At 39.0% G+C, this 13,976-nt stretch overlaps 1 protein-coding gene across 1 annotated transcript in view; it reads left to right on the top strand.

Annotated features, from left to right (window-relative positions):
• The window catches only part of si:ch211-199g17.2, a 63,849-nt gene extending 51,576 nt beyond the window's left edge, over positions 1-12,273 (top strand). Inside the window, exons 59-70 of the mRNA XM_035529161.1 lie at positions 624-749; positions 856-913; positions 1,044-1,124; positions 1,212-1,283; positions 1,403-3,189; positions 3,540-3,609; positions 3,752-5,728; positions 7,892-7,959; positions 10,897-11,078; positions 11,228-11,457; positions 11,703-11,834; positions 11,948-12,273. Of these exons, the coding sequence (XP_035385054.1) occupies positions 624-749; positions 856-913; positions 1,044-1,124; positions 1,212-1,283; positions 1,403-3,189; positions 3,540-3,575 (2,160 nt within the window). The 3' untranslated portion in view covers positions 3,576-3,609; positions 3,752-5,728; positions 7,892-7,959; ... (2 more) ...; positions 11,703-11,834; positions 11,948-12,273. The remainder of the gene's footprint in view (positions 1-623; positions 750-855; positions 914-1,043; positions 1,125-1,211; positions 1,284-1,402; positions 3,190-3,539; positions 3,610-3,751; positions 5,729-7,891; positions 7,960-10,896; positions 11,079-11,227; positions 11,458-11,702; positions 11,835-11,947) is intronic.
• The last annotated feature ends 1,703 nt before the right edge of the window (positions 12,274-13,976 follow it).

Below are 13,976 nucleotides of genomic sequence, written 5' to 3'. Positions count from 1 at the left end.
ATTACAAAATAATAAGACGAACAAACAAATTATGGCAGATGTACAAGGAGCAAGGCACTTGGTGCACTTGGTGCAACATAACACACAAAAATAATACAACTGGAATATTTAAATGAATTAAAATGTGTGAAAAAGATCAGCCAGTACACAATTAAAGCATAATACTATAATTCAGAATTATAGTATTTTAGTTTTTATCCAACTAGCCAAACCACAATGATCCAAACCTTTGCACCAAGCATGCAGTCTTCGAGTCAGGGTTCTCAGAGTAGCGTGTTGCTCCTACACACTGCTCTTTTCATCTGCCAAGGTTTCTTCACCGGTACTGCAGTTCCATTATGTTCTTCACTATGTACTCACAGTGGATATCGCTAAAACTGCTGGCTTTTTATACCATTTTATTCCAACTCAAAATCTGAATTTGGTTAAATGTAGCATTTGTATTTGTTCTGGTGATTTGTATTTGTTCTATTCAGTGGTGATGTTTTGTATGCTTGCGTTCGCATGAGCACAAATGTAATTGTACACAGTATGAGATGTCCGATATCCTGTGTATAAACATGCAGTCTTACTACTTTAATTGGTGTTATATTTGCATGATTTATGTTTTCTGTGTTACTCAGAGAGCTCGGTACCCCTGGCTGTTTGAGGAATGGTTTGATTCTGATATTAGAACTCAATCTCGGAAACTCATGTGGTATGCTCACACCGTGGAAACATACTATGAGGATGAACCAGGTCAGCTACAGGTAAACCACATAATACTCCATTAGCCGGCAGTAGTGAACCACACTACTCACTAGAGGAGCCAAGCCTTTATTTGTAGACTATTATTGGATGTTTTGTCTGTTGTAGGAGGTGAAAATGAAATATGCTGACTTAAAAGTAATAAAAGACATGTCGTTTGATAAAGGTAACTGCATTGACACACGTGATTGGCATTTAAGTATACATCCTATTATATGAATAACGCTTTTCATCTTCAGGCTTGCCATTCTTAACTATATTCTCTTTCACTCTTACTCTGTTTCCATTTCTCTCAGCTATTATACAGTTACAGAAAATCAGAAAGAAGCAGAAATTATGTGCTCTCCAAACCTGCATTTCACCCAAGATCAGAATAGGTGATCACCAAAAAAGCCATGCATAGGTACAAAACAGAATTCTAGCTGGGTGGTTTTGAAGGTCTGATCATATTTTTCTTTTTCTAGATTTGGTAAAACAGGAGAAAGTTGAAACGGAAGTGACAGCACAACATTCACAAGAGCTACTTGATTTTCCTGGTATGAATAAGATGAGAAAATTAATCGCACATCTCTTACTGTCATGTGATTTCCAGACTTTTTCTCCTGGTTTATTTATATTATTTAATTTCATTTTATTTTATTCCTTGTGTGTGTAGTTTCACAGGATCGAAGGACGGCTTCAAAACACAAAGATACTAAACCAGATTTATTTAATTGGTCTCCACCACTAGTTAAACGACTCAAAATTTCAAGTGACATCCAGTCAAGAGTAACGTTCGAACAAAAGGTGGTTGAAGAAAGTGCTATTAGACTCAGAAACAAAGACTTGTTTCCTGGCTACAAATCCACAAAATCAAACCAACTCACTCAGAAATCAGAACAAACCAAATCACTGGCTAAAACCAAACCTGTAAATTCAATCCTATTCTCTTCCAAAGATAACCTTAATCTATCAGACCCTCAATTGACAGCTCACATATCAGACTTCCACTCTGGCAAACTTAAACAGGATATATCTTCCAGCCACAGCAAAAGCACACAAGGGCTGTCAAAGATCACCCTTGCTGAAGAATCAACTGGTCATTACACTTCCAAAAAGGTTGACGAACAAATGCATAATCTAATGACTACAACAAAAGCTCCTAAACTCAAAATGGCAGATATCCATACAAGTGTTTATAAATCAGACACTAGACCTATAGGCACACTCAGTGCAGCCAAGCTCCAGAAAACAACTGAAGAATCCAAGGCTTCTACCATAAATGATGTGACCTCACCCAAAGAAAAGCAAGTTATCACAAAATCCCTTATTAACCCAGTAACAAAAACTGACAAAGAAACCCTTCGATGTTATTCCTTCACAACAAGCCATATGAAACCGTCCTCTTCCATAGAAATTAGCAGTGTTCCTTCAGAATTCCCAGTAAAGAAAATCAGGGGCTCAGACAATGTCACATACAGTCTTTCTCAAGTCCAGAAAGAGGCTTCCATTTTGCGTACAGTTAATTCAGATCAATTGCTGCCATCCCATTGTGTACCGTTGCCATCAAAGGAACCTAGTATATTTTTGCGTGAAAATAGCACTGCGAGCCCAGCCACTAAAAACCCTTCAAGTTTCTCAAGAGGTTTAGATCATTGTTCCCAGACTTCATCTGAGCTTTTGGGCAAAACTTTATGTAAAGCTGAGGACAGTGTTGTTGAAAACAGTCAAGGGCATGGACTGTCTTCCATCTCGACACCCCAGCAAAAAAAATACCCTGACAATACTGGCACCATAAGTGCTCCTTCTGTGGAGGTACAGGGGTTGGAAATTGCTCGACTGCCCGATACGAGACCCTTGGTGAAAAAGAGATCAAATGAAAATGCCTGGAATTATGAAAACCGGCAGTTTAACTCTGAAACACATGCTACATTTAATACAAGCATATTGGCTAACTCCTCTGGTGAAACTGTGGCCATGAAGGGGCAATATCGCTTGCTGTCACAGCAGAACTCCAGTAACAAACAAAATCCTGATTTTGACTGGAAAATTTCTGCTAATGGTTGGGACAGCTCAGCCTATATTTGCACAGAAAATGGCTTTAATCCATCTGCAACCTCCACCATGTCATACCCCATTCAGAAAAATGGTGCTAATACCAATTTTATGATTTCAGAATGTGGCCCAGCTGCCCCAGGCATCAGTCCTGCGATACAAGAATATGCAATGCCTTCTGAGTTTTCACAATCTATCCCTGCTTATGCATCCGTACCAGTTTATCAGACTCCACCAGTTTACCAATCCTTTCAGAACTCAAAAATAGATGATGCCTACTATCGTTTCTATGCTTACAATCAGGCATTTCACCCTAACCAGACAGTACCAGTTAATGAAAATGTCCCTCCCAGTGCTTCTGCACATGGATATGAAGGGGTTCTTTACCCTCCATCTGGGTGGCAACAAGTAAGTAAAAAAAATTTTTTTAAGTACATTGAGCTATAGCACATTGCCGACCAAAGGGCAATTTTTACTCAATATATTGAATGAAGGCTACACAGTATAGCTTTGATCCACTTGAGTACTACAGGTGTGTGAATGACATGTACACAGTTTGTTACATTTAAATGTATATAAATACAGAATATGTCCTTATTCTTGATTTAATCTTCTTTGGTTATAACGCACAATTTCACACATAAATGGGAGCAAAATGGATGGAATATGGTAGATGACACCATATTGGTTATAATATCTCTGTACCAAAACTATGATACAAAAAGTTAGGTATTTTCATGTCTCTCCTCAAATTTTAGAGTCAGTCCCTTTTAAATTTCCAAAAGCCATCTTGAGAGATTATAGAAAAGCAGGAATTCAATGATAAAGGTTGGACTTTCTATCTTGTTTGTATAATTATTTAAATTATTATTTTTAAAAAAAATATTCATTTGACCAAGTGTGTGTTGAGGGCCTAAACATGTTTATCTGTAAGTGGTTATTTTTCTTCTTTGCCTTTTTTTTTTAACAGAAGAAGAATGGGAGACGGAAATATTACACCATGGGGGATCATAAACATGAAGCCTTATTATTCTTTCCTACTTGATCTAAAAAATTTTCGGCTGTTGTAGTTCAATGGAATTTGCTACATTTATTTCTGCAGCACGAAACTGAATCTGGGATTTGTTTGACCAAACACATGACCCTTCATCTTGTGTCTTATAAGAACAGGCTTACTTTTGTTATGTATATATTTTTTTAAGTAGTTTTACTGTCAGAGTTAATGTACAATATTTCAGACTGAAATCTTTCATTTGTGATTTAGTACTTTTGGGAAATGGATGTTTTGGGGTTTTTTTTCCCCAATGTGACAGTAAAGATCTGACTTATTTCAGATGTTTTAATTCATAGATCTTTACATAAAAAAAAACTTGTCTTGTACGTGTTTTCAATCTCAAATTACAGAAGTGTATCCCCACACATACATTAAAGGCAGTTTTTGTAATATGTTTTAAGATGTCTTTTGATGCAACAACACAATCCACAGAAAAGAGTCAAACTGTCAGTGATGAGTTTGTTTTTAAATTTTGCATTTAGAGCTGCTTTTTTTATTTTATTATTATTTTTTTTATTATTAATATCAAAGACGTATTTTTAAAAAATGTTTTCATGGTCCTGCATCATTGTCATAGTAACACTGAGATGTCCTACAACTAAGAACATCAAACAGTAATTTGCTGGTGAACCTTTAAACACTGAACCTTAAAAAGCTGAAAGGCAGGGAGAGGTTTTATTTACAATAGCACAAAGTACTAAAATTCCCTCCCCAAGCATCTGAGAGCTGTTGATACACCTGTCAGAGTATTCAAACATTTGTTTAATATTGCTTTTACTATGGTTTTATTGCTTTATTCATGAGTTCTGTGTGGGGAACCATGCACTGGGATGTATCTAGTCTGATGAGCTCAATCTCATGATTCTAGCCAGTTACACAAAAAACACAAAAAGTGGGGAAAAAAACCTTTCAGTTAACAGGTGGGTAATTGATGTACTCATCTGGCCAATGTTTTTACAAATGTTTCCTCACTGTCCCTCTATCATTTTTGTTCAAAACAGCAAAGAAATTATATATTGAAATAAATGGACACTTGTGACTTACCAAGCAATTTTGACCAAATTACCTTTATTTCTTGATGAGGTGAAGTTCCAGACATTACACCTTTTATAAATGACCACAATAAGTTTGAGGTTCCCTTCTTTTAAAAATGTGTGAGATTAATATAATGGTAACAGAATTTGTTGTATGTTTTTACTTAATACACTTGGTAATACCCTTCCAATGTCAGGTTTAAACTGATCTGTCCTATCCCAAAGACTGAACGCATCCTGTTGTTCCTCTTCATGTTCTCAACGACAACCTTTTAAAGAAGGTATATACCAAATTCATAGATGAAATGCTGCATAACTTAATACAATTTAGGTGTCACATAGAGATTAGGGATATCTCTTATACATACACTGTGATAAAAGTCTAACTGCCATAGTTGCATTTTTGTGTGTGTAACGGTTTTAGTGTGGTCTTGCTGCATTTTTGTGTGAATATACCTCAATATAGTAAACATATTACAAATGTAAACATTAATATAAACTCATTTGCCTTTTGTTGTGGGATTGCATAAACTGAGTGAATGGTAAGATTAAATAAATAGAGAATAATCTATAAAATAGAATAGGATTAAATCTTGAATTAACAAAATAATTTCTGTATGTACAGACATAATTACTGAATAACAGGAAACGCCTTGGATGTGCATATGTGCGATTGTGCAAGAAGACGTGTACGTGACAGTTAGACGGAGGCGAGGGCTGAAATGGAAAAGTACTAAGCAGAAGTGGCACAGGACGAGAGAAACTAAATGTGTGTGTCGCGAAGTTATGTTTTGGATATCACTCGCACTGTGATGTGAAGTGACATCTCCAGAGCTCTGCATTAATAAAAGGCTACAAGGTAACGCACTGTTTCCGGTCTCTTCTTTCCTGCATCAGCGAATACGACGCTTTCCAAATATTTTAACAAAACAATGGTTGCTTATATAAATTCAAAATATACGCATTTTCCATCCGCTTTGCATGTTCTTTCATGTTAATTTTAATTTCTCCACTAGTCCTAAGTTTCCCAAAATTATCACTTGAAGGACAACGATGGTACAGACGAGTACACCAATCATCTACCCTTATGGGGTCTTGTCAGATTACTTTCTGCAAATATTTCGTTTTATAGGAAAGAAACAGAAACCTTTATTTTTAAATGTGCACTGCATGATCAAGAACTGACCTTCTACAAACACATTCCTGCCGATAAAGCAAAAAGACTGTCGCGAACAGTTGTGATTGGAGCTTACATCTATATCTGCTAGCTACAAAACGGAAGAAAGTAAATTAAAGTGCTTTAGGGTTTTTTTCTAGCTTTTTTCTCACATTTAATTCACTATTCTCTAAAGGTGAGAATCGCTGGCTAGCTAGGTTAATTATTCTATTTGTTGACTTGCAACCTAGTCAACTTAAATATGTGACACATCGAGCAATTAATGATTAGCTAGCTAACATTAGCTATCTAGCTAGGTATATTTAATTCAGTTTAGTCAGCTTTCAAAGAGCAGAGTTTTTCTTGTTCTTTTTTTCATCCTAAAACTCTTTACCTTTTACAGCCTTTAACGTTTTGTCCACATTCACTGTAAGTTACCTTAAGTTAGGTTAGCTGTCCTAAATTAGGTAGGTTAGCTACGTTAACGCTACCATGGAATCACGCAGCTAGCTAGGTTTCCTACAGATAGCTCATCAAACTAGGACAGCAGTTCACTTTAGCGGAACAATTGGTGATGATGCATTCATTGTCCTACAGAAGTTGTAGGTGAAATTTCAGAATTACGCAGGCTCATTCTGTTAAGAGTGAACCTCTCATGTTTCCTCCCTCGACCCATTTACATTAATGGAATTTGGCGTTAGCTGACAGTTTTATCCAAAGAGATTTACAATTACGAACAAGACAACCATCCAAACTCACATCATGGGTGGTCTTCATAGATGCAACTACATTGTAAGTCACTAACAGAAAGATAAAAAAGACCAGTCTGCTTACTCTTGGCTGTTTTTATTTTTAAATGATGTCATGTTAAGGATTTTTGTTGCACAGTTTGAGCTATCTGCTGTTCTCATTGTGTGCTACATTCATAAGCTTTAGTGATGTTGAGAGGGAGGATCTTGTTTTTTTTCTCTGAAAAGTGAAATGGAAAGGAATCTTGCACATTATCCTACTTGCTGCTAGAGTACTGTACTAAACCAGCAATGTACTCTGAACTGTTCTGGCTGCTACCGGTGACTGCTATGTTCAGGGTAGCATGTCACTGATTGCTATGCACAACTCGCTTTACATATGCCCAGTACTGTGTACTGTACTAAATTGCACTGGCTACTCATTTTGTATTTGCCCTGTCCTGTATTTATTATTGTTTATTTAATGTTTATTTAATGACATTTTGCACTATATTGGACTGTTTGCACTTGTGTAGCATGTTGTCTGTTGCACTGTTGTTTTTATGTTGCACCATGGTCCTGGAGGAACATTGTCTCGTTTTTGTTGTGTACTTGTATATAGCTGAAATGACAATATAACCTCTTGAACTTGAGCTTGAATCTGATGAGTATAATTCTGGTTAAAAGTTATCTTTAATATCTGTTGATCATCTTCTAATGCAAGACATACCACTAAAAACGCACAAAATCTGCTAGTCTAAATGTCATTACAGATAACACAGATGTTGTAATTGAAAGTATATAGTTATTGACACAAATTAATAAATAGCCTTCCAGGCAACATAGTTTATCCAAAGGTTGGCGCCTTGAGCGCCTCTATAAGAGAACTGGTCTCACTGTTCATAAAGAAGCCTATTTTGACCATATGCTTAATTATAAGTCGGCTCTAAACAGTGCCTGTTCATGCTTTATTTATTCTGTTATCAATGTTCCTGGACATAAGCCCAAAACACTTTTTTCCACTATTAATAAGCTCCTTAAGGCTCCATCTCCTTCTGCATCTTCTCCTTTTTCTTTAATGAAAAATAAGCAAAATTAACCAGTATTTTCCCTCTGTTCTCCCTTCATCCGATTACAGGGACAGCCTTCTCACCCCTGCTGCTGAACAATTTTCTGCCTTCTCTCTCACCCAATGTTACATGCCAGGTGTGCACATTTGTGTTTTATATTGGTTGCTTTTCCCTGTTACAGGTAAACCAGTAAGAAGCCTTGTGGGCCGAAATGGAGGCGGGACTGCTGCTTTAAAGGCAGATCCCCTGGGAAAGTATGTAGCGCTGATTCGTGCCATGCTGGAGAGTTATTACTTAAGGCATCTTGTGACAATATATAAGTGATACTGTTTAGTTTATTTATGACGCTGCTGTTATATTTCTGCTTTCTGTCAGTGTGGACAAGTCAGGTAACATGGTTACAGGTGATTTCAATGTTTAGATGTGGTAGATTAGGAGCACATGCCAATTTGTAGCTTTGTTGATAAGGAAAGGTATGTGATACGCAGTGAAGCTCTGTTTTATTATTTTCGTTTCTTTGGCACCGTCCACAACGTCCACCTGTACTTTATGGTGTAAGAAAGATGTTACTGGCATTAGTTGGCCATTTTGATCTTCCTATACCGAGGTCTATGCTGAAAGTAGAAATTTGCAGGCTATTGATAGAAAACCTAGAGAAGCATGGTGTATTGCCTGTACAACTACTTGTAGATCCAGTTTATGATCAAGGGATATGTGGAACTGGAGAATACGTTGTAAATGTAAGTGCTACATTGCATTGTTATGGCCCACTTTCTTCTGTCTCTACTGAGGGTCATTCGTCTGTGGGATAACTAAATAAGACAAGTGAGGGGGCTACGTTTTCATCTAAGCCTCCTCTATTTGTTGAAGCCCTGGAAACACTTATGAAGTAATATGCTAGCCCCTCTCACACACCCCCCCCCCCCCCTTCCCTCTTCACACTTTGGTGAGAATTGCTGTCACTCCAAGACAATGGTGCTGCAATGGCTAATAGAAATCATAGAATCTAAGAGAAGGGGGGCTAATGCTCTTTTTAGGAGCACTTTTACATCATTAACGTGCATTTGGAGGTAACCAAAGGCTTGCGAATTTTGTGTTGGCTTACGAAGGAAATGAACATTGTCGTGTCCGTTGATGCAGGAAAGAAGAGACAGGAACCAGTGCGTTACCTTGTGGCCTTTTATTAATACAGAGCTCTGGAGATGTCACTTGACAACGCAGTGCGAGTGAGATCTAAAGCATAACTTTGCAACAGACAGACTTATAGTTTTCTCGCCTTGCGCCATTTCTGCTTTTGTGTTTTTCCATCTCAGCCGTCACCTCTGTTTGACCGTCTCGTACACATGTCTTCTTGCATAATCACACATATGCACGTCTAGGGCATTTCCTGTTGTGTCTGGACATGCAGTAATTATTTTTATTAATTCAAGCATTAGTCTTATTCCATTCTGCGCATTATTTTTATTTTAGTGTAGGCTTAGCATTCATTTAATTTCTGAAACCCCACAACTGGAAGCGTGTTTTAAAAAGGCCATTTAAAAGGACAGGCATGACTGTTGTGGAAATTTACCAGAAAAGCACGGAATATTCAGCGTGGGATTTCTGAAGAACAGATGCATGTAGACGGCTGAAATCGGTAAGCAGGTAGTTGTATTAGTCCTAAGAAATGTGATGTTGATAAATCTACTAGTACTTTAAGAATATTCGATGCTATCAAGTGATTTGAGTCTGCCAATGTGGGCCCGCTAGGTGCAACAGGGGGACAAGGTGGATACTATGATGTTACACCTGCCTGTCACCTTGTTGCCATGGAATGAAGAGTCCGTAAAGTAGCGAATTGATATTTGGTGGAAATCTTCACACCGGTCCATATAGCATTATTAAATAATTTAAGAGCTGCAAAACAACACATTAAATCACGATAAGCATTACAGTTAACTGGAGCACGATTGATTTATGTGATTTATAAGTAGTTTAATTTTAATGCGTCATGAGTGCTGTTATTTAGCAAAGCACCTGACGAACCATCGTCAGTGTCTGAGATTAGTTAGGATGTTCCGAGTTGCAGGCTTTAGTAATATAAGTATTGGGGAAGTCTGTACAAAACCGCTGTTGCATTGTAGCTATACTGTTAATTAACAGTGTAGTTTACTGAGAAACAGTGTTTAACTGCATTGATACTCTGTATTTACTTAATGGAAAAACATTGTAGTGTCGGTGCATTTTGCATATAGTTCCATGTTACACTAGAATAGTGGGTGTGTAATGTAAAGTGCTGTGTAGGAACAACAACAAAAAAACCTGGACTCAACAAAATACAATTTAAACCTTTTACATTTTCATGAATGAATTCAGAACCCTTTGTGTTAAAGCAATTGCCGCTGAATCACCACAAATCACTCCCATTCTGCGAGGCCGTCACCAAGCTGTTTCTGGGCTCTCCCCTGTGTCCTGGAGCCTCTGAATATGATGAGGAAGCACACGGGCCTTTGTGCTGTGCCTAATCTTTTTCATGCTTCTTGGGCTTGGATTCACGGAGCTCCGTAGAATTTCACTGATTTGGGGTCGGTTTTTGCACTTTTTTTTTCATACTTCTCACTGTGATGAAGACGTAAATCTTGTTTTTGAAAAGAGTGACGTAGTGTTGCTAACGGTAATGGCCGTTCTTCTAAATATGCAGTTTGTGAGGTTGTCCATAATGGCTAGCAAGGAAGAGACTGAATGTATGGTTTGAGCCTTCCGAGCAAGAGGCAGAGCATGGCATCAAGTCCAAAGAGACATGGAAGTACATTTTCACCTGTCTTGACATGATGCAAATTATTTTGGCTTTTGTGCGCATAACTGTACGCATTGCTTTACTGTTATGTGAATTTGAAGAATGTGAGAAACGGCTTCCGCAGATTCAAGTAGAGCGTTCGTGCTGTCAGTGAGGAACGCACGTGAGTCGCTCTGAAGAACGGCATCTGCGAAAGGCAGAGCAATGCATAGTAACTTGCAGAACTTGCTGCGTCTTAGGTGGATCGGCGCCCTCTGCTGGTGCTTAATATGACTCACCCGTGGGTCTCTCGCACAGGTCAATACGACCAGTCTGGAAGGCGCAGACGTCTCGGTGGAGAAGGCAGACCGGCGGGAGTTCATCGACCTGCTGAACAAGATGCTCACGCTAGACACTGACAAACGGATCACACCGATGAAGACCCTAAAGCACCCATTTGTCACCATGACCCACCTCCTCCAGTTCCCTCAAAGTGCCCAGTGAGTTGTTCCAGGCCTTCCAATGTACATGTCACAGTTGTTGTTTTTTTTTAATTTGAAGGAACACCATCTTAATTTAGAAATCCAAATGGTAGTACTGTAACTTGCCCCCCACCCATGTCTCTCTGTCTTTCTCTCTCTTGCTGTAGTGTGAAATCTTGCTTCCAGAAAATGGAGCTCTGCAGTCGGCAGTGCACAGGGTTTGATGGCAGCAAGAGCCTATTTGGCAGCGGGGGTGGGTCTGGGGGTGGGGCCAGCATGACTGCCAACCTCAATGACACCTTCAGCAACCAGCTTGCCCAGCACAGCCAGGTGGGACAACCGGCACAGCAGGGCGGGTTCAAGAGGTCAAAGATTGCCAAGCAGAGAGCCGGGCTAGGTACTCCCTGCCTCTTATTGCACTTTTTAATGGTTGGCATTAACTCTAAAACTCCACACTAATTCAGTGCAAGGCAACCCTCGAACTGGACTCGAGACCTACTGGTCTAGTATGTGGGTCTGCATAGTGGGTACAACTGTTGTAATAAGTGCTGGATGGCTCTGTGCCATCACAATTTGGTGATGGGCTGTGTGTGTTCACTCAAGTGTGCAGTGTGTTGACGTGCTCATCTTACCCTGTGCCAGGCCTATGTCCTCCCCTGTGCACGGCATGGGCGACAAGTCGGAGTCCATTTTCACCTCTGACATGCTCAGCCCAACTATGAGCATCATCATCTCCAGCGACTCGGAGGACAATGCCAAGGTCCAGCATGCCAGGTGCCCTCGCCTTGTCTTTTTAAAGCCATTATGAAATCCTTCCTAACAGTTTCCTTGCTGTTACTCATCTTGTGGTTTAACCCTTCCTCCCCTTCCTTGACCCCAACTCCCAGCTGTGGTGGGCGAACATCATGAGCTGTGTGACTGCGCAGGACTCTGACTTGTCCACATACATCCCGCTCAGCCCCAAGCATCTGCCCAACTTTGTGTAGAGTGCCACCAACTTGCCCAAGTTAAATTTTATTTATTTATTTTACTTTGAATAAAACTTTTGAATTGAAATCACTGACCTTGTCATGCCTCTCCATGGGTGGCCCCATTTTTATCCTTTTTTTTTTTTTTTTTTAAGTGCTACAATTGGCCTCAGTTTATTTATTTTAAACATATTCGATGTGAGTCCTTGACCAGCATGTCAATAAAGCTTCACCCAGTTGCTCTTGTCAGTGTGTTCTGTTCTTCTTAAAAGGGTAACATCTCAATTCTAAACTGCATTGCAGTAAAGCAAAACATTAAAGGTTATTTGGTTGTACTATTCTATTGATCCTATAGTCAGTGGCTATCAATAAGAAATGATCAAGCACAGTTTTATTGGGTGGGTTTGTGGAAAGAGAACTACAGCTCTTGGTGACGTTTTTGGTTCAAGATTAATCGTCATGCAAATGATTGTGATTAACGCTTTGTTTAATTCAACTATAAATCTAATATTTTAATAGCGCTGGCAACTTTCTAGATCCGATTAATTAATTTTGTGGATTAATACCATAACTGACATGGTTTTATAGCCACATGGTCAATACTTGCTATCAAAATACAGAGGTTCATAAGAACCTCTTTCCTTCATAAGGAGACTTCCTGTTTTTGAAACTGTTTCGCGTTAACACCATACTAGCTCTTACTGCTTTGTTTATCATGCTTTTCCTTGGATTTAACTACATTCTACCTGGAAACCGGCAAGTTCCATCAGACATCGAAAACTACTTTATCACAAACTACATCTAATGAACTACCACAAACATAAGTAACATTAACATTTTGCGTTTTTGCAGCATGTTTATTCTTCGTCTTTAGCGATAGTTTTATCTGTGAGAAGACTCAAGCGCTAGAAGTGCTCTAGTTATGGGGGACTTTATTTTTGCGACACGTAAAATTAGCAGGCCTTTAGGGACACCAGCAGCAACAGTTAGCTGTATAACAGGTGCCAGGGCGCCGGATGTTGCAGGTAATGTTAAGGTTTTAGGCAAGCATAGGTTTTCTAAGATAGTTATTCACGTAGGAGCTAACGATATATGCCTTCGTCAGACAGAGATTACTAAAAATAATATTGTAGAGGTGTGTCAGTTAGCGAAGGCGATGTCTAATGCTCTAGTATGCTCTTAATAACATAATTAGTATTAAAGTAACTGATTCACAGAACACTGCCTACACCTTTTATCTAAAGCTGGGTTTACTAAAAAGTTAGATCCCTAACATCTAAAATGCTCATGATAACTGAAATCCTAACAGATCATAGATGTAATATCCTTTTCCTAACAGAAAGCTGGATCAAGCCAAATGAGTACATAGCTTTAAACGCAGCGTGTCCTTCTGGTTACAGCTATGCACACCGCCCTAGTCTAACTGGCCGTGGAGGCGACATTGCAGTTTATATTGACACATTTGGCATGAACCAGAAAGCCTTTGAAATGATTTTTACTCGCATAAGTGATGTAGCCAGCGATAAGAGGACCATCCAGCCTCTTCCAGTAATTGGCATCTGCAGGCCACCAGGACCCTACTCAGCATTTATTAAGGAATTTGCAGATTTCCTTTCTAATCTAGTTACTCTAGTAGTAGGAGCCATTTTTGTTGGTGATTTCAACAATATTCACTTTGATAGTGCTCAAGACCATCTGAGATCGGCCTTTAGTTCTATATTAGAATCAATTGGTTTCACCCAATGTATAACAGAACACACACTCTGGTGGACATACACTTGACTTAGTACTGACCTATGATGCAGACATAGTTATACTACTCCATCTCAGACCATTCCTTAATTTCATTTGAACTATGTATGCACAATCACGTCAGCCAGTGCACCTGGATTTATTGGCAATCTCCCAGACTTATCATTTGCGACAAGGATGCCCTCAGACCCCACAG

The sequence above is a fragment of the Electrophorus electricus genome, chromosome 8 (genome assembly GCF_013358815.1).
Source record: "Electrophorus electricus isolate fEleEle1 chromosome 8, fEleEle1.pri, whole genome shotgun sequence".
In the NCBI taxonomy this organism is placed as follows: domain Eukaryota; kingdom Metazoa; phylum Chordata; class Actinopteri; order Gymnotiformes; family Gymnotidae; genus Electrophorus; species Electrophorus electricus.
This window is presented reverse-complemented; position numbering and strand designations above follow the sequence as displayed.